The sequence below is a fragment of the Asterias amurensis genome, chromosome 6, assembly GCF_032118995.1.
Source record: "Asterias amurensis chromosome 6, ASM3211899v1".
Lineage (NCBI taxonomy): Eukaryota > Metazoa > Echinodermata > Asteroidea > Forcipulatida > Asteriidae > Asterias > Asterias amurensis.
The window spans coordinates 6,889,130-6,909,703 of record NC_092653.1 but is presented as its reverse complement, the minus strand read 5'-3'; the positions used below and the strand labels follow the sequence as shown (position 1 = coordinate 6,909,703).

The 20,574-nt window shown below is 38.7% G+C and overlaps 2 protein-coding genes across 2 annotated transcripts; both read left to right on the top strand.

Moving 5' to 3' along the window:
* Positions 1-1,208: 1,208 nt before the first annotated feature.
* LOC139938177 (uncharacterized) lies at positions 1,209-2,753 on the top strand (the record flags this gene model as incomplete). Its single annotated transcript, XM_071933567.1, has 2 exons — positions 1,209-1,780; positions 2,453-2,753. Coding segments are annotated over 2 exons (873 nt in total), but the record flags the coding sequence as incomplete, so codon positions are not given.
* A 2,350-nt stretch (positions 2,754-5,103) lies between these two features.
* Positions 5,104-14,109, top strand: LOC139938031 (ubiquitin-conjugating enzyme E2 L3-like). Its single transcript, XM_071933386.1, has 4 exons — positions 5,104-5,314; positions 8,483-8,578; positions 10,788-10,974; positions 11,581-14,109. Exons 1-4 carry the CDS (start codon positions 5,288-5,290, stop codon positions 11,727-11,729), a joined length of 459 nt encoding a protein of 152 aa, XP_071789487.1. The 5' UTR covers positions 5,104-5,287; the 3' UTR covers positions 11,730-14,109.
* Positions 14,110-20,574: the final 6,465 nt, after the last annotated feature.

The following is a 20,574-nucleotide window of genomic DNA, read 5'->3' as shown; positions in this document are numbered from 1 at the left end:
CTATCCATGTTTAGCGAGTACCTTCTCTGGCCACGGCATTTGCAAACAGACACCATAGAGCAGACACCAACCCTCGGAAATCTGAAGGAACATGTTTTGTGGATACTGGATAGCTAGAATTGACATGGGCTTGAGGGCATTACTGTTATTTTCCCTAAGGCCTCTGTTGTATTTGTTTCAAACTTGTTCCTTGAACAATTATGGCACACAAAATTATAGTACACAAAATATTTAGTAAAATATTTTCTGCTGAGCAGGTGCTTCCATTAAACTGGGCCTTGGTTTTGTTGTCCAAGGTTGATGAATTTAGCCCTGGAATTCGATCAGGTATGTGTCTAGGCCATGTCAACCACAGTCAAGCTAAATAAACCTGTTAGCAGGAGGACCAACATTGTCATGGGATTCAAAGATTCAGGGGTGTGCAGAATGTTGTTGAAATTGAAAATTTAGATGTTCATAGATTTGCACATAAGTGGTATAAAGATTGTCACATAGAAAACCTCCCTTGAAACATTTTTGCCTGCAATGCTTGAGTTTTGGAGAAATAAGTGAAACAATTGATTTTGATTATTGTGTCTAGCAGAAATCGGACAGTTTCAAAACAAATTCTGGTCTAGCAATTATTTTAGCTACAAGCCCTGCAGTCTTGTGGAGCTTAAGCCTAAATTTGAGCCCTGGTAGCACAAAAGGTTTCTTTCCACTTTCATTTCATTTAATCTGGTTGTTGAAGCCATCAATGACTCTCAGAAAAGTAAACTTATCAGTAATCACTATACTAGCCAATAATATGTAGAGAGAAGACAAATAAGGGAGTTTCACTTTAAGATGTGGGATGAAAAACCAAGAAAATCATTTTAGGGAAAACCCACAAAGTCAGGTATGGACTGAAAACCCAGTCCTCATAGTGAAGGCGAGGAAAGATACCACTTTGCAAACCTAACCATAGAGCTGTTTTCACAATTTGAGGGCCTTTTCAGACACAAGAGGGCAGTAGACTAGTTGACCTTTTATGTTCGAACTACCTCTAGAGCTGCCGAGCAATCACGGTGGTCTAGTTGGTATGACACTACTCTAGAATTGCAAAAGGTCGTGGGTTCGAATCCCACCCGAGTAATGTGCCTGTGATTTTTTCCACAGAACTCCTGAAGTACTGAGTATACAGTGCTAACACACATCGGTGTATATGGGTAAAACCAAAATAAATATTCTCTATCCTTGATGTACTCATTTCCAAGAAGACTGATGGTTCTGTAGCACACTCCGTATACAGAAAACCCACCCATACAGACCGCTGCCTCGAGCTCAACGCTCGGTCTTTCCATCCTCCTTCTGTGAAAGTCTCAGTGAATCGGACCCTACTTCAAAGGGCACACATTATTTGTGATAAGGAACACTTACCTAATGAACTGGAGCACCTTAACCCGGTGCTACAAGCGAATGGATATAAACCTAACAAACGAGAGTCCCTTTCAAAATACAACTCTCAGTCTGCACAATTCAATGATATGCCCATTGCGGTCCTTCCATACATTGGTCATACCTCACACAAAATTCAACGGATCCTCCGTGAGGCCGAAATGAAGGTCTACTACCGAACTCGCAACAAGTTGGATTCTAAGCTACACACCCACAAAGACAAGCATGACTCTAGCAGTCAGGCAGGGGTCTATCGAATTCCTTGTACTTGTGGTAAAGTGTACATTGGCGAGACCGGTAGAGACCTAACTACCAGGCTGAAAGAACATAAAGCACACGGCCGCAGAGGGGGGGGTGATCGCAGGTGATTGTCTCTTATTATCTGATATGAGGAGAGGTTAAGATAATGGACTTAGAACACAATCATAAATTTATCATTGCAACCGGATTTTATAAAAGAGAGCTAGGTTTGTCACGGTTATCTTAGGAATAGATGCAAATAAGATTAATACCCAATTTATCTAGTCATGTTCAATAACTATTTAACAATTTTATTACACACAAATTATAAATACTGCCAAAATGCATTTCAACAATAACAGCAATGGGCAATTCAAGGCGCGATATTTGAAGAGAAAATTTGTAGTCAGGCCCCCGTACATTACGTCTGGGAACATGGCACATCAAAACAAATTTAGACACGATTTTACATTCACATAACGTACATTGAAACTTGAACATGTTGAACGCCTAGTGGTTTTTACAAAAGCTATTGCTGCTATTTTTATTTAACTATGCGAGTTTTTAGTGACCAAATGGGTTGTAAGATGTGGGTATGCCTACGTATTATTATAGAAATACGGCCACGGAGCAGACTGCACGCACGCACTATGGCTGCTGTATAATGTGCGGACGGTCAAATAGGACTGCACGCACGGTGAATCGCATGCGGTACCAACAAATAATCGTGTCACTTGGCAAAAGCTAAAAACATACCCTCAAAGTTCAAACTTACCCGAATTTTTTTCACGTTTAGCAAATACTCCTCTGGGTTCGTCACTTCGTCGCTTAGCAGCTCTATGAAATTGGGCCCAGGTCTGGACACAGCACGGAGACGGAGTGCAGTGAGAGTATATAGCGATTTCATGTCTGCTCTTGACAATCGGCGGGCTGTCTTCCTGGTGTTGCTGGACCTGTCGGCAGCTTTTGACACAGTTGACCATGGTGTCTTCGTAGGCAGGTTGTCTTATATCTTTGGCATTGGTGGTAGTGTATGTAAATGGTTTGAGTCATACCTTTGCAATCGCTCCAATAAGAATGAAAATTGCTGGAGCTAGTGTCTGTCCACAATCTCAACTTTGGTTTGCCACAAGGCTCTGTAATTGGCCATCACAATCCTCTTCTTCGTACACTCATCCTGTTGCAAATAATAATCAAGTGCTACAAAAATATTATGTTTCAGATGACACCATGCATGACACGCACTTGTACATTTCGTTCGACCCTTGTGAATTATGCTCTGTCTTCCCTTTACAACTGTATAAAATTATTCTAAGCATAAAAAAGTGGATGGCCAACAACGTCCTTCTAATCAATGAGAATAAATGAATATAGAGGCAAAAGAAGTTCTACAAGCCAACAGTTACTAAGGCACTATCTTACATCATAGACAAAGGCTTCTCTAAAAACTCTAGTCAGGTAATTGAGCAAAACCTCAAATTAATAATGATAGAAAAATCTAAAACCAATCAAAAGTAACTTTAAACTTCTTGGAAATACGCAATGATGATTGAAGTGTTAGGAAGAACAAAATAGAGACAACTTCCAAAGAAATGTGGAGACTTCCGTTAGAGCTTTTGATGTGAAGACTCAAGTACACAAACGATGGTGAATAAACTTATTAAGTATCTCTAGTAATTATGAAAACCAATTGAACGATATACGAATCAAAGAATAGGTTAAAGGATGTGGGTACATTTTCAAAATGTCCATAGATTTACATTAAACTTACAAGGTTTAAAGATAATGATAGTGGAAAGCTTCCCTTCAAATATTACTTACTGAGGTGCTGTAGTTTTTTAGAAATGAGTAAAACAATGTCATGAAAATACGTTTGTAAATGATTAAAATAATTTTCGTCTCATGAGACGAAAACTATTTTCATGACATTGTTTTACTCATTTCCCCAAAACAACAGCACCTCAGCACGTAATGTTTTCAGGGAAGCTTTCTGCTATCATTATCTGCAAACTGTGTAAGTTTAGTGTAAATCTGTGGACATTGTGTTTTTTGTCCTACAAAAGTTACAAGTACTCATCGCTTGCTATAAAACTCTTTTGGTTTTAATATAGATAATCTCTTGATGAATATGACGAGAAGAACAGTGTATGACCTCACTCAAGTGAGTGTTAGCTGGTAACTGGTCTGCAAACGTATCACCACCAACCGTCAGACCAGAGCGCCAAGGATCAAAGTGAGGCTGTGCGGTACACACATGCGCAAAACGATCAAAAAGTAAACAACGCTAGTCTGCCACGCGCGCCCCACAAACACGAACCTTGCTTCATGGTTTAATTACTTCGGTAATACTGAAGATTCCCCACGGATCGGAACAAATTCAGGGCCCAGAGGGAAGAGGGTAAAAGGTTCTTTAAAAAAATAGAAATGCACTTTAGAAGAGAAAGATCCAGTCAAACTATGATCACATAATATGTTTTTGAGGACAATGTTAATGTTTTGGAATTAATGTAGTTTTACCGCCTATTTTACTTATGTTACGTTTTTGTGACGTTGGGGTAGGACAGGGCCCCTGTTCGGACCTTTTTTTGAACGATCATGATATTGGCAATTGGTTTCATAATAATTGGGTTAAATTTTATAAATGTTATTTAATGTTCTCTGAACCAAGAGCGTTAAGACTTTGCTCTCTATAGATGCTTTTTGTGACCTTTTTGCATAAGTTACTATAACGCTTGATTGTCATAAACGGCTCGATTATATACACGAAGACGTACATTTTACAACTTTTTGTAAACGTTTCCTTATAACTGTATATGATTTTCATGGTTTACAAGGTTTTTTCATATATTTGTATAATCGTTATGATTTCGTGGTTATGAGTACTTCGACGTTATTTTACCAGACTATATGGTTAAGAACAGGTGTTGTTAAAACGTTCTATAACCGTTGTGATTACATTTCAATTGTGTGTTTGTTGTGTGTATCGGTCATGTGACAAGGGTGATTTTTTCTTTCACTATTATCTCTCAAGTTCGATAACCGATTGAGCTCAAATTTTCACAGGTATTATTTTATGCATATATGTTAAGATACACCAACTGTGAAGGCTAGTCTTTGAAAATTACCAATAGTGTCCACTGCCTTTAAAGTATGTGTCACATTAAATTAGTTTCCGAACCGGTTGTGAAATAACATCACGTTTCGATGTTTTTAATTCTGAACTAATTTGCTTTTTGTAGGACGATATTGAACGCACACACCACGGTCAATGCTGTACAAAACTGTCATGTGAAAAAAAAATACATGTCTACAAATTTTACTTCCGTATTGAACTCTCGGGCGCAACGAGACTACGTCCATCATAAACTAATAAAAATAGTTCTGTGACCATCAGAAATGCACACAATCCCCCCATAATGAGTATTTAGTTTTTGATTTGTTTTTGTTCTTATTTGTTATGGTAATAAAACTTAGAATTAGATTTTATTTGCCAAAAAAGCAAAAACGAGCCCACTACCGGTGTAAATAGTTGTCAGGGCGTGCATCCGCTGGTTTTCAATTTCTAAGCAATACAATTCGAGCATCGATTGTATGGGGAACCAGTGAAAACCTAATTTACGTTTGCAACATCATGGCGGCCACCAGAAGATTAACAAAGGTAGAAATATTCTCGAAAATAATTCATTTTTCTCCTTGTTTCGACCTTGTTTGTTGTGCAGAATCGAAGAATGAAATGTTAAATATTGTCTTGTTGAGATATGACGCATTTATGATGAGGTGTCATTTATTTTTTTTGAAATAAATCATGTTTTATGTTGCCTTAAGTTTTGAAGTTGAAACCGACATGGCCGACGAATAAACGTATCGTTAACTACATCATCATGAACTGCCCTACTGACATGGACATTGATCTATGGTGACTGAAATGGAAAGTGTCTTTTTCATGCTTCTTCTCAATCAGAGACTCGAGTCCTAAAGTTATACTACATAAATGACGTTTTATATACTGTTCACTCCAGCACACATTAATTTAAAAAAATCGGCACCCACAAACTTTGAATTTGATTGAACCAAATTCGGCAACAATCACCTGATCAAAAAAAAAGACGGTCATGACGGTACCGGTCACTTCGGCACCTTTCAAACTCGGCACCTGCAAAGTCGGCACCTTGCAAACTCGGCACATGCACAAATACAAACTCGGCACCCAATTGAAAATGTTTGATTTTCACACTGCGTGGTAGGCCTCGGTATGTAATTTGATGTAAGTTCAGTTCCACATGCCCATAAAAAGCTTGGAAGTTATTAGTAATATTATTATAAATATTATAAGAATATAATTATTTCAAAACCAAAGTTACCAGAAAACAGATTAGAAGCAGCGTTAACAGTAACACTGAAAGGAGTGTGCGCACACACGGAACTGTTGCCAGGCCGTCAGGAAATTAATCTCAATCATGGCCCGCACCTTTCAGCAAATCACGCTCAGCAAAATATTGTTAAAAACAAAACGCTTATTAACGTTTTCCAAATAGTATTTTTTGATGTATTGGCAATACATCAAAAAATGGTGCCGCACTTTCACCGAAATTGACGCAATTCAGCCTAGGCCCGCTAGGCCTCAAAAACGTTTTAAAAACTTGTTACTGAACACGTTGCGACCTGTAAATATCCTGGTGGAAAAAAATCTTCGATCCCAATTTTCTCAAAAGTTCGGAAGCGGTTAATTCTTATCAGCTACCATAACAAGTGATTTTGCCATTAACAGCGTTTACAAAGTTTCTAACTAGGTTCAAACCATTTTTTGTGTAAGTTACTTTATTTTCAACACTTGACTCTTGGAGCGATATTGCTTGCTGCCGAGTTTGATTGTCAAAAAATGCCCGGTGCCGAGTTTGTTTGGTGTTCTTGGTGCTGAGTGTGTGCCGAGGTTGCAGATGCCGAGTTTGCGAGGTGCCAAAGTGTCTGGTATTCAAAAAGACTCTGCTGTCTGTGTGTTGACGGAAATTCTTGTGTCTGTGTGTACCGTCCGGTTTTTGTGTGAAAAAAAAGGAAGAAAACATGACAAACTCGTCACCCATCATCGCCCCTTCTGCCAATTTTGTCATAATTTTTGTTTGATTGCCTGTTATGATTTCGCTGAATTTCTATAGTGAAAGGCACTGTCACTGTGACTGCGGGATGGGAAAAGGGGCTTTGTAAGTGACCCTATTTCCATCCCACAGTGCCTTTCGGCAATTCAGCAAAATCAGTCGGGCGGTAATTGCGATGAACCTTATTTATTACTAATTTTTGCTAATGTTTTAAATTTATTTAATTTTTATTTGTTTTAATTTGAGTTGTTTGTTTGTTTAAATTGTCGCATTGAATCGCCACTTTTGGTAATTTCCTAAGGTCCTTGTGTGATTCATCTTTTTATTTGAATGAATGTTAGACTTCTTTATTTCCCTTTTTTAAAGGGTCTACGTACTTTTTGTAGGACAAAAAAACACAATGTCCACATATTTACACTAAACTTACACAGCCTGAAGATAATGATAGTAGAAAGCTTCCCTGAAAATATTAGTTGCTGAGGTGCTGTAGTTTTTTGAGAAATGAGTAAAATAATGTCATGAAAGTATTTTTCGTCTCATTGACCATGAGACGAAAATTATTTCAGCATGTGAAAACGTATTTTCATAACATACCCACATCCACATGACGTACCCACATCCTTTAAGCAGTTAAAGTGGCTTTTTTTTAACATTCAAAATAGTGGAAGAAGTTGGATGCACACATGCAGCAGTCAGTTTGCATTTATTTTGTGGATGTAATTTAAGTTTTACTATCTTTACTCAACCATTTTGGCACTTCGATTAGTTAACCACGTCACTTCAATTTTAAAACAGACATAATGGTTAAAACTATAATCATATATTGCCTAAAATGTTAAAAAAGCACTACAAGTCACAACAAATATTAGCATTAGGTTAGCTGGACACTCGGTCAGAGCCAGTCAGGGTTAGTTTAGTGCAGAGAGGCATGTGATAAACAGACCATAATAAGAATAGAGTCTACATCATGGTATCTCTGCTCAGGTCTTTAACAGCATTAAATTTGCCTCTCGTTGGCAAATTGGGATTTAACGTAACGTGATCTTAGAAGGTGCAGAATGCAAGTCACATATTTTGAAAGTGGTAAAAATCAAGAAAAATCTGGTCACATGTCTGATAAAAAAGGTCGTAAATTGGACGTGATTTATTATAGAGTTGTTATGTAAGCCTCTGGTTTGCAACCATGGGGAGGATGGATGGTTACGTTTAACAAATCTATCTTGTTGTTAGATGTAGGTTTTCTTTTACATTCGACGTGTGCGCTTACGTACACGACTGCCCGTTCGCGTACGTCCGCGCTACGAAAACCAAAAGTTTGACTTGATTGAGGTACTAAAAAAAGTATACACGCCTTTTAAACATGAAGCACATGACACTTGCAGTTTGTACGCTCATCAGCAGATTGTGCGTTCACATTTGCTGCATTTATTTGGTTTGATGACACATAAAAAAGAACAAACGCACTATCATGCAAATAGCCGTACAATTGCCGTACCAAATTGTATCGGTTGGTACATAAACATGTATGCGCCCACACGGCTTCAAAACGGGGTGTTAGCGCTCTAGTCAATATATATAGCTCTATGAGTTTATTATATTATTTATTCTGATGTATGAATATTTTAGTATGAGATTGGTGGAAGATTTTAGTAGGTGTGACAAGATGTACAGGTATACACTGTAATTATTTTCATAACTCATTAGTTTTTTCTGTTCTCTTCCTCATTTTCCAGGAACTAGCCGACATAAGGAAAGCGGAATTTGCAATTTTTAAAGACATAATTGTCAGTGAAGCAAACATCTTAAACTGGCAGGGCCTTATAGTCCCAGTAAGTACACCATGTAGAATATAACTGTAACTTTCTGTGCTGTCTAAAGCCATGTTAGATAGATACAATGCAACATGAGCATTGTACAAAATGAAGCGTTTGTCATTGTCTTAAACATGGGGGTTCCCAGCGACCCCCTTTTACAATGCCTGCTCCACCCCCACCCCCCCCCCCAAAAAAAAAAAAAAAAAAAAAAAAAAACAAACAAAACAATAAACTCATGTTCGTGACAATACAACAAAATTATCTTTTTATTTGAAACAAATCTAAATATATGAATAGAAGTATCACACACAAGCCCTTGTCAAATGCATCAACGAAAAAACAAAAAACAAGTGAGGTAAATTAAAATGTTTTAGAGCTAATAGGTACTTACAATTAAAATAAATGTTCTACACATATTACTAAAATCGTGTTCCAATAAAAATCAGGGCTTGAAAAGGTACCGGTAATTTTTTAGACAATCATGTGGAAAAAAAACCCACATGATGTTTTTTTTATTTGAAGAAGAAAAAAAACTGTACTATTTAATGGAGATTGTATATTAACCCTTACCAGGTAACCCATCAAACTCCAACAACATTTTTTGTATAATTCTGTTTGGCCTAAGGACTGTAACCTTAGCCATACCCCAATAAACAGAGTCCAACAGTTACACCTTAAATGTTCAGGTGTTAACAGAATGGTGCTGGGCTGAGGACTCCACTAGTAAACTGATGCTTTACTTAGGATTAGGGGTCGATTTCACAATGGGTTAGCGTTAGGACTAGTCCTAACATAGGACTAGTCCTAGGAGATATTAAAAACTTAAGGCTAGTCCTAAATTAGGACGAGTAACTCGTCCTAACTCGAGATAAGACTAGTCTTAACTCCTTGTGAAATCCAACCCAGGTTTACCACCATAATGAGAGTCCAACAGTTTGGGTGGTGAGTTACTAAATGGTGTTGGGCTGAGGACTGCACTAGTACACTGAATCTGCTTTACATGGGGTTAGCCACACCCCCATAATGAGAGTCCAACAATTTGGGTGTTGAGTTACTGAATGGTGTTGGGCTGAGGACTGCACTTGTAAACTGATTATGCTTTTGGGATCAGGCATACCACCATAATGAGAGTCCAACAGTTTGGGTGTTGAGTTACTGAATAGTGTTGGGCTGAGGACTGGGTACTTGTAAACTGATTATGCTTTATATGGGGTTAGCCACATCCCCATAATGAGAGTCCAACAGTTTGGGTGGTGAGTTACTAAATGGTGTTGGGCTGAGGACTGCACTAGTACACTGAATCTGCTTTACATGGGGTTAGCCACACCCCTATAATGAGAGTCCAACAGTTTGGGTGTTGAGTTACTGAATGGTGTTGGGCTGAGGACTGCACTTGTAAACTGATTATGCTTTTGGGATCAGGCATACCACCATAATCAGAGTCCAACAGTTTGGGTGTTGAGTTACTGAATAGTGTTGGGCTGAGGACTGGGTACTAGTAAACTGATTATGCTTTATATGGGGTTAGCCACACCCCCATAATGAGAGTCCAACAGTTTGGGTGTTGAGTTACTGAATGGTGTTGGGCTGAGGACTGCACTAGTAAACTGATTATGCTTTACATGGGGTTAGCCACACCCCCATAATCAGAGTCCAACAGTTTGGGTGTTGAGTTACTGAATTGTGTTGGGCTGAGGACTGCACTAGTAAACTGATTATGCTTTATATGGGGTTAGCCACACCCCCATAATCAGAGTCCAACAGTTTGGGTGTTGAGTTACTGAATTGTGTTGGGCTGAGGACTGCACTTGTAAACTGATTATACTTTTGGGATCTCATTTGTCTTACAAGCAAGTATACTTTGATACTCAACAGAAGAGAAAGATATTTACCAGAATGAAAGACAACTTTTGAACATAATTTTGTTTATTTAGTATAATTACACAGTGAGGTATGATTATTATTTTATTCAAATGTAAAACACAAAGACGGCCAAAATTGTCAGGTTGCTGGCCGGACTAACAAATCACTGGCCTAGGTCCATGGTCCAGTGTTAAACTTGAGCCCTGCCAGTACTGAACTTAAGGTCTGATGTATGGTTCTTGTAAGAACACTTTGCTTAGCAGAGTTATAAACAGTAACGATCAATCCTGTTTCCTTGTGAAGTTTCTTGAAATAAATCAATCATTTAATAATCACCATTTGAATTGTTGTCTCTCACCAGGAAACACCGCCATTTAACAAAGGAGCGTTCAGGATAGAAATCATATTTCCGGCAGAGTACCCGTTCAAGCCTCCAAAGATCACATTTAAGACCAAAATCTACCATCCGAACATCGATGAGAAGGGTCAAGTGTGCCTACCTATTATCAGTCCCGAAAACTGGAAACCAGCAACAAAGACAGATCAAGGTGTGTAGGCAATCATTTACTTTTACACCGGCTTAATGCCTACCTTAGAAAGTGGGTCATTCCGTGCCAATCGTGCCTAAAATTCTGAAAAAGTCAGCCCTTGTACTCTTTAAAAATATTCCTACTTTTTTACATGGACCCAATGTCAACACATTTCCAGAACAATCTATCATATCAAAAAAATGTGCACCCGTAACAACGTCTTCTGATAAGAGTAAAAGTAAAGTCTGTCTCGAGCCAATACTGCAGTGTTTGTACTTTTTGGTTTTATTGACCAAAATATGACAGAGAATAATATTTCTATTCCCCCTGGATGGGACACCAGTCAATAGCAGGTTACTCCCCAGCTCGGTCCTGTATCCATTTGTACTCCTGGATGGAGAGAAGCAATTATGATAAAGTTCCCTATTCAAGGGCGTGACTGAACTTGAGTCCACAAACCTAAACCGCTCAGCCATGACACCCCAAGTTAGGGTACTTGACCGTAATCTTTCAAAATGGCAATGGCTTTCGCTTGCAGGAAGCAGAACAAATTTATCTTCTGCCAGACTCGGTGTCATGTTGAAATGGTCTCTCTTTCATATTTTCTACCCTTTTTCCTTGCAGTTATCCAAGCATTAGTCGCCCTTGTCCATGACCCAGAACCGGAGCACCCGCTACGAGGTGAACTCGCCGAAGAATACACTAAAGACAAGAAGAAGTTCATGCGAAATGCCGAGGAACATACCAAGAAACATGCGGAGAAACGTCCGTAGGTGCAGCTGTCTACACGGTTGGGCCAATGATTAGAGAACTTTAGCACAACCCACACATACAAAAAAAAACTAAAAATGTAAAAAAAAAAAAAAAAAATTATTAAAAATGACACATGATAGTCGGGGTAGAGGTTGATTCATCAATTGTATACAGATTCACATAACTAGTTTTTGTTTTCATGTTTAAAACAACCAAAAATAATCAGAAAACGAATCACCTGGATTTTTTGTTCATACTGTTTTTTGGGGGGTAGCTTTTGGTTGGATAGAGTTGAAATGTGTATAAGTTACGTTTCTTTTTATGGTTTAAGTAACTTGCTACTGATTTGATGGAATCATGTTTTTCATTTCTAAGTGTTTGTAAAATGAAAGATTTGCGGGGAAAATGGCTTACTTTTAAGAGGAGCCAAGATATTTGCACTTTAATACTGATCGTAAAGAGATGTTTTTTGGTTTTTTAAATTCTATAACAACTTTATCGCGTTTTAGTAAACCCTGTTTTCTTCCTAAGTAACGAAGCAAGAAAAAAACAAAAACAGTAGTCTGGTGGCCATTTATTTCTATAAGCAGGGCCATAGGTTTATCAACTTGTTGTACAGGGAGTCTGAAGCCAGATCTGAATTGGCGACTACGGCTATGACTGTTGCTAAGCGCCTTTATAAGGACTTGCTAAACTGCAATACATGAGGATACCTGCGATTTAGCCATAGCCGTAGTGGCCAATTTGGTCATGGTCTTACAAGGGTCCTTTCTCAATCCTCATCTTGGGTTCCAGCGTCGGTTTCAGACTTCGTTTGTTTAAACCAACTTGGCAAAATACATGCTGTTCCTAAAATAAAGGCCTGATGGTCGAGATGCATTTCCAAGGTGTATTTAGTGCACAGAGCCAAAGCCGGAAACAGATCCCAATCCGAGGTTTGAGAAAGGTCCAATGTAAAGGGTTTCGGAAAATCTTGAAGCAGCCATCTTGTAGCCACAAATAAAAGTGGCCCAACTGAGGCCATGTGCGAATCTAGCGGACATAGCCCGAGTCTGGAAGTAAAGCAAATTAGTCAGTTCCAAATACCATATCATTGTGGTATTAATGACAGTGTATAGGGAATCAATCCTCATAAAGTTCTGTCAGACTGTGACTGAATCGGGGATTGCGGCTACAGCTGTTACTAAGGGTATTGTTATAGGCATACTATGCTTTCAACGTGATGATCAAGCTGAAGCCACAGCTGCTCATTCCAGATATGGGCTGATATCCCATGTGTCTACTATTCTGAAACTACTATTCAAGTCACACAAGGAACAGAGGAATTAAGTTAAAGATTTTCAAATCAGTAGGTTAGGCGATGTATTTCTAAGAGCAAGTTTGACGGCTGACAGATCATTGGTTGGAGACGTTTCTATCCTCACAAACCAGCACTCGATTTCATAAAGCTGGCCTCAGTTTCAAAAGGCCTGTAAACCACAAGAACTCGCTCAGCACAGAAAAAATCTTGCTAAGCAGAAAAGCTTAACCAGCCAAAATTTGATAAAGTTTTCACCATTGCCACTGGGGCTCCGCCATTTTTTGGTCATGGCAGCTAAGTTTGCTAAGCCGTATATTCTGCTCAGAAGAACGAAATTGGGCCCTTGTCAGCACAAAAATTGCTTAGCACTTAAAAATAGCAGAAATGGGTTACTAGATAAACTGCCATGCAATTCATATTACCACAGGCAGTCAAAAGTTACTTTGTTGTTTGGGGGAGGGGGGGGGGGAAGGAAGGCTTAGCAAATTAATATCATCAGCAATAACTTTATGTAGTTGAGTGAGTGAGCCCTGAAGTCTTGGTTCAATTCATTGTGCATTGATAGAATGGTTCCTGCTTGCTTAACCATGGGTTAAGCAGCCATGCACAAAGTTTGCAAGACCAAAGAAACCCGTCGCTGTTTTGTGAAAAACGCTCCACCAGTGTTAACGGTATAGAAAGCGGTCCAACTTGCTCATTTTTACAGGGGCTCGAATTTCCACTAGATCTTAGGATTTTTCAGTTGACCTTAAAGTTCTGTTCATTTATTTCAAACATTTGCTGAACTTTTGGGGTGTTCATTTCGAGTTAAGAATTTAAGTTAAAGCTGACATAAGAAAAACAAATCTTAAGAGTTGATCTTCTAAAAATGTGTTTGAAAAGAAAAAACACTTCACTGCTTTCGTTGTGGGGTTAAATATCAAATGCTTAACACTACTAGACTGGCTAATGGTCCAGTGGGTATTTCGAGCCCTATCATAGCTACTGCATACTTTGCATGCACATTGTTCAACAATAATTTGTAGGGGAGGGAGGACATGTTTTTGTCTTTGATTAAAACGGGAAGCACGAATGTGACCCAGTGCTCCTTTGCTGTATAATCGTTTGATATTTTTTTTGCCATTTTATTTTGTATTCACTCAAACACTACAAGTTCATCGTGCTGTCAAGCACTAAAAGCAGGCTATCGGAAGTGGATATTAATTTTCACTTTTTGCATTGTACGACTTTCTCCAGCTTGCACCCGTTTTGAAAAGTTGAAAAGATAAAAGAGTCGGATACTATCAGAAATTTGGTTGTGACATGTTTCAAGAAAAAACATTAGTAAAAGAGACGAGAGCAGCATTGCATTAAGACACAGTCCTGTGACAAGGTAGTGCTTGATCACAAGTTACTGTTTAAACTCAAATTTGTCAGACTATATAGAGACAGTTGCTATGTCACATGATTAGGGGCAAGCTTTTTGGTAGTTGCGTAAGAGACGGTGAACTATGTCACATGATTAGTATAGTTGTATACTAGTTACCTCGTTGCCAGTCAATATGTGTATAACAGTGCCAGGGTTTACTCATCTGTAGAATGCTATACAAAAGCTTGCCCCAAACAATTTGACAAAACAACTGTCTCTATAGTGTGATGAATTAAAATTTAAGTGGTAACTTGTGATTAAGCATGTCATTGTACCAGCATATTCAAATCTAAACCACAAATGGCTTATTCTCTCATTCTCCATCTGTTGAGGGGGCCACAAATCGTGCCAAGTACCTTTGGGCAATTTGTTGTATTTGATTCCATTCCACAGTTTCCTTGTAAGTGTTCAGGATAGACCGCACGTGTTGCAAAATTAAAACTATGTTGATGTTATCATCAACCACCCCTTCAAGCTACACGCTGGAAGTTCTTTACCAGCAATTGTAAAGTTCTTGTTAAATTCCTCAATCTTCATAACCAAATGCAATATCTTCTAAAAAATGTTTCACCAAATAAAAATAAAATAAAAAGTTTTTTGTTTGATCGCACAGTAGTTGTTATACATAACAAGTACTCCGCAACCGAAAACCGAATAACTAAATGCAACTATTTCTAGCTCCATGGCTGTTATTGTTGGTTGATTTTTGTAAAATATTTGATCGCACAGTAGTTTTTCTCTCCCTTCTTAAATATAAAATTCCAACGGGAGATTATATTACAGGCACTCCACCCCCTTGCCGAAATTGCAGAAACCTAATCCAAATACAACCCTCTATCTAACACCCATTGCTGTAATTGTTGAAATGCATTTTGGCAGTATTTTTTTTTGTGTGTAATAAAATTGTTAAATAGTTATTGAACATGACTAGATAAATTGGGTATTAATCTTATTTGCATCTATTCCTAAGATAACTGTGACGACAAACCTAGCCCTCTTTAACAAAATCCCGTTGTCAATTAGGGAATAACAGTGCGAGGAAAAGAAGGCATTCGATTGGACGATAGCTGTTCTTTGTGCGTTAAAACGCACGCATCAGCTCAGCGTCCATGTAGCAGGACAAATGAGTTTTTCCAAAGCCGGTGTCAGATGCAATTGTGTCCGCCATGCAATACTGTCTGCTCCGGACACTTTTGCATATGCAATCGTGTCCGGGGCTATGCAAAATCCGTCCGTTGGACATGTACATGAATGTACATGTATGTGCGCGCGTAAGCAGCGTGCATGCACTGAACCTACGTATGCAGCATGAATGTTCACGCACTTTTATGGTTGCAGCGAATACCCAGCAGCCGAACATTTCCCATGTCATTCATGACATGCACTTGGCTTGTAAAAAAAATGGCGAACGTGTTCCGTCGACCAAGGGCGTTTAATTTACTGCAAGGACGGTTTTGCACGGGGGCGGACACAACTGCATATTATGCAAATGTGTCCGGGCGGACACAATTGCATTATGCAGCAGCTTTACAAAGCTTCCCTACCATGGGCAGACAAGACATTTTAGGGGGGGGGGGGGGGGTTGGTGTAGCACATCTATTTAAGATGGAGCCTGCTATAAAGCTATAAAGCTACGGCCTGGGCCCGCCTAGGGGGCTGGAAAAATTTTGCATTCTAGATGCTTTGTGGTGCAATCTTAGGCCAATAAGAGGCAAAAAGAAAGGAACCGAACATAAACCTTTAAAATGCGAGCAGCAGTAGAACCTTTCGGGTCAACATCTTCAGGTGCGGATCTATAACGCAAGTTTTAGGGGGCAAATCTGTCAACGAGTGAGCATGCGAGTGTGAAGCCTTTACGGCATGGGGTCCAGGCCCGCTTAACTGGCTAAATTCTTAAGTAATTTACTACTGGAAAACTTTGCATTCGCGATGCTCTGTGGTGCTATCTTTAGGCCATTTGGAGACCCAATGGCAAACGAAACAGAACAATAAGCCTTCAAAAATTGAGCAGTAGAATTTAGGCCTTTGCGGATTTTGGAAACACCTGAACTTATTAGCAAAATGAAAAAGATGGGTATGTGTTTGCAATGTTTATTATTCTCTGGATGATGATATACGGTTACAACTGATCTCCAATGTATATGTGTGGAAGCAGTGTCCGAATACAATTATATTTATGGAACCGAAATGGACAACACTGAATTTTGAAGCGCACGCACCAAATCAACAATAAATTGCAACTTACAACGTATTTTTTGTTTCGCGAGCTCAACTCTTTTGAGGTCGACAAAACTACCTTTTACATATTAAATTAAAGATTCTATGTCAGATTTTTGGCCCCAAACATTAAAAAATAGATTTTTTGAGTGAATGATATTTCAAAGAGTGTCACCCGCTGTAACGAAAAAAAGTTTTACTTTTACTTTTAATGGTCAGGAACCATGACAAAAATTTAAAACGTTTCTTATAAAACACATAAGAACTGGTCACGTGATATATTGTCGGGATCCCGACAAAAACTAATTTTGTGCACTTTATTTCACTGGCGGACTTTTTCGAGCAATGGCTCAAATGAAAGATTGTAACTTTCTCGACCCCCATCAAAAATTGTGGGTCAAATTGACCAAAAAACCGGACATAGCATCTTTAAGGAGACTGGACGAAAAGGTATAGATTCCTGGATAGAATGTACGAGCCGAAGCTGAGCACATTGTAGTCACTGGCTAAAAACACTCAGATTTTAAGTTAAGTGTAGATTAATAAATTAAAAAAATCTACACTTTCAACAATAGAGGTACGTCACAGAAATAGTTTAAACTGGTCTATTGTGATACAGAGAAGCCTTACTCTCACCTTTTGTCTTGTTTGTGTTTTTAGATAAAGAAGGTTCAAGGACAGGATTAAGTTCGCAAGACTAGGCAAGCAATCAAGGAAATTAATTGCCCTTCAGCAAGAGTACCCAGAGGCACCATGACTAAATCTCCGAACAAAAGAAATCTAGACTTCATTTGTAAGGAAAAAACAAGACGCCTCATCATGCGCTTGTGCTATTTTGAGTTGGAATTCGTTTTTGGAACAAAATAGCTTATTGTACAAAAGAAATGTAAAGAAAAAAAAACAGACTTTACACAGACGCCTTTTACTTGATGTACACTAGAAATGAGCCTTGTGCTATTTTGGAAAAAAAGAGAATCTGGTTTTCATGTTTTGATTTTAAGTATAGAATTTGAATTTCTTTAGGAAAAAAAATGTTGATGTTCACAGTAGTTAATAAAGTTCATGGTACTGAACGTGTTAGTAAAAAACAAAAGCTGATTAAAGGCAGTGGACACTACTGGTAATTACTCAAACTAATTATTAGCATAAAACCTCACTTCACTTGGTAACGAATAATGGGGGGTTGTTGATAGTATAATACTGTGAGAAACGGCTCCCTCTGAAGTGAAGTAGTTTTTGTGCATCTCTACTGCCCAGAAGAAATCTCCAATGTCATATAGAATTTAATCTATTCTTTCTGAATCGGACCTTCCAAGTATGCCAACTTCCAGACCAAAGAAGGATCAGAACACGGCAATATGACAGCTCAGGCAGGTATAGGGGGGCCTACATAAGCTACACAGATTTACATCAAACTCATTACAGTTTGAAGATAATGGTGGTAGAAAGCATACCTTAAAATATTACTTGCTGAGGTGCTGTTTTTTTATAGAAATGAGTAAAACAATGTAGCTTAACTCGTAGGCTAATTAATGACGAAGGTTCATCACAAAAGGGCGCTGTTTGTAGCGGCTATATCCAGAGCCGTATACGGCTCTGCGGCTATACCAGTATACGACTATAACCACGATATCAAAGACTTGGAACCAAGTCTAAGTAGACGGCGGTGCATTACCATTTTCCCCCTTATTTTTTTCTCATTTCTCTCTGGTGGTGTATAGGCCTACGCTTCAAGAAGAAGGACATTTAAAGTTGTGTTTAAAGGCACTGGAAACGTTTGGTTATTGTCAAAGACCGGTATTCTCACTTGGTACTGGTGTACCCAAACATTATATGCATAATAACAAATCTGTGAACAATTTTGACTCAATATTGGTCATCGAATTTGCAGGAGAATAATGAAAGAAAAACACACTTGTTGCATTACTTTGTGCTTTCATTATCTTCAGATGATGAAGTCTTTTATTATTTGAATGAGAAATGACCTCTCTCAAAAACTACGTTACTTCAGAGGAAGCCGTTTCTCAATGTTGAATACTTTCAACAGCTGATCCGTCGCTCTTTACCAAGTATAATTTGATTTTGGGAATTACAGTTGCCTCAGGGTTACGTGCATATAATGTACTGAAACACTAAAACAAGTTCCCCTTTTCATTTAAGAAGCTTTTTTGGTTTTTTCCTTTTTGTATAAAGCGCCTCGGCCCTGATGGATAAGCGTGAGTTAATATAATTATCGGTCGTGGGTTCGAATCCCATCGAGTAAGTAATGCCTGTGTGATTAGTTTTGAAAGAACGTATAGGAAAGAATCATCAGTGCTTACACACATTGGTGTAAGGGTACTTATTGTGTTGTTATTTTTTATTTGTAAAGCCGTTTCAGACCACTAAAGAATTTAGGCTATATTATAAGCAATGCGGGAAAACTTTACACAGCCAATAAAGGATGATCTATATAGATGTTATAGTTTTCTAATAGCTGGGGTCCATCCAAGAAACATGAACAATTTAACGAGTCTCTTACCTCACGTTAAAACATGGTAAAAATGGGTTTTTCTCCAGACTGGTTCAAGCCAAATTTCTGAAAAACGTGGGCTCAAACAAACCCGCGCGACAAAGGAATCGTGACGTCAGTGGCGGCTATTTGCTGTGGAAATGCCAAAGCTGGAGAACTCTGTTCAAAACCAATAGGGGAAATTCGTCACTGGCGTCCCGGGTCATTATATTAGATAAACCGTTTTTGGACTCTTGACTCGATATATTTATTACTAAATGCAAATTTTGAGAGTAAAATGGTTATTAACCGGTATCTGCGATGTCTATTTGGCCATAATAAGGTAATAGTTGACATATTTTTTATTGAGATCATCCTTTATTGGCTCTTTAAGATCGGGACTCAGCTGTCGTTTCCAGGAGATCGCAGGGAAATACCTCAAGACGATGCAAAGACCCTCCGGATGCAACGACCGAGTCGATATGTTAAGACAAGATGCAAAGAAATCACACACGCAAATAATGCTGATCTAAATGTTACTCTCATACTGGGGAGAATATGCTCGCGAATGTGATTACGAACGGAAATATTTCACAATCGCTCAAACTTCGCAGCATTCGCCGTGTCTGCGTAAGCGTTGGTAACAAATTTGGTACGTTCCCAAGTCATTCACCACCTCCTTACGAAGATCGGTCAATTTATTCTGCTCTCACACACACGGCGAATTCACTATCCAAGGACGAATTCAACGCGAAATTCAAATATTCACCTTCGCAAGAACATTCGCCACTCTGTGAGAGGGGCAATACGAAGCGCTTTCTTAAAGGAACACGTTGCCTTGGATCGGACGAGTTGGTCAAAACAAAAGCGTTTGTAACCGTTTTTTATAAAATGCATATGGTTGGAAAGATGTTTTAAAAGTAGAATACAATAATCCACACAAGTTTGCCTCGAAACTGCGTGGTTTTCCTTCTACTGTGCGAACTAACATGGTCGGCCATTTATGGGAGTCAAAATGTTGACCCCCATAAATGGCCGACGTGTTAGTCGACGAGGTAAAAGGAAAACCACGCAATTTTGAGGCATGTTTGTGTGGATCATTGTATTCTACTTTTACAACATCTTTCTACCCATATGCATTTTATAAAAAACGGTTACAAACGCTTTTCAAAGACCAACTCGACCGATCCAAGGCAACGTGTTCCTTTAATTTCAGCGAATGTTGTGAAGACGGTAATTCGCCATCGATTTTCGTATGCAATTGGTAAGCCATTGGTGCTGTTGGTAAAGCGTGCGTATTATGCGTATTGGTAAGGAAAGGTTGAGGGACGACCGAGAACATATTCACTATCCAATCGCAACTTTTGGGCGAATTCATCGCGAATTTCAAATATTCATATTCGCAAGAATATTTGCCCAAGTGTGAGAGTAGCTTTATTGGCACTGATT

Excerpts from the sequence above, each read along its gene's own strand:
- LOC139938031 (XM_071933386.1), top strand. The coding sequence starts at position 5,288 with ATGGCGGCCACCAGAAGATTAACAAAG. Across the intron at positions 5,315-8,482 it reads CCACCAGAAGATTAACAAAG|GAACTAGCCGACATAAGGAA; the intron begins GTAGAAATATTC and ends CTCATTTTCCAG. Across the intron at positions 8,579-10,787 it reads GGCAGGGCCTTATAGTCCCA|GAAACACCGCCATTTAACAA; the intron begins GTAAGTACACCA and ends GTCTCTCACCAG.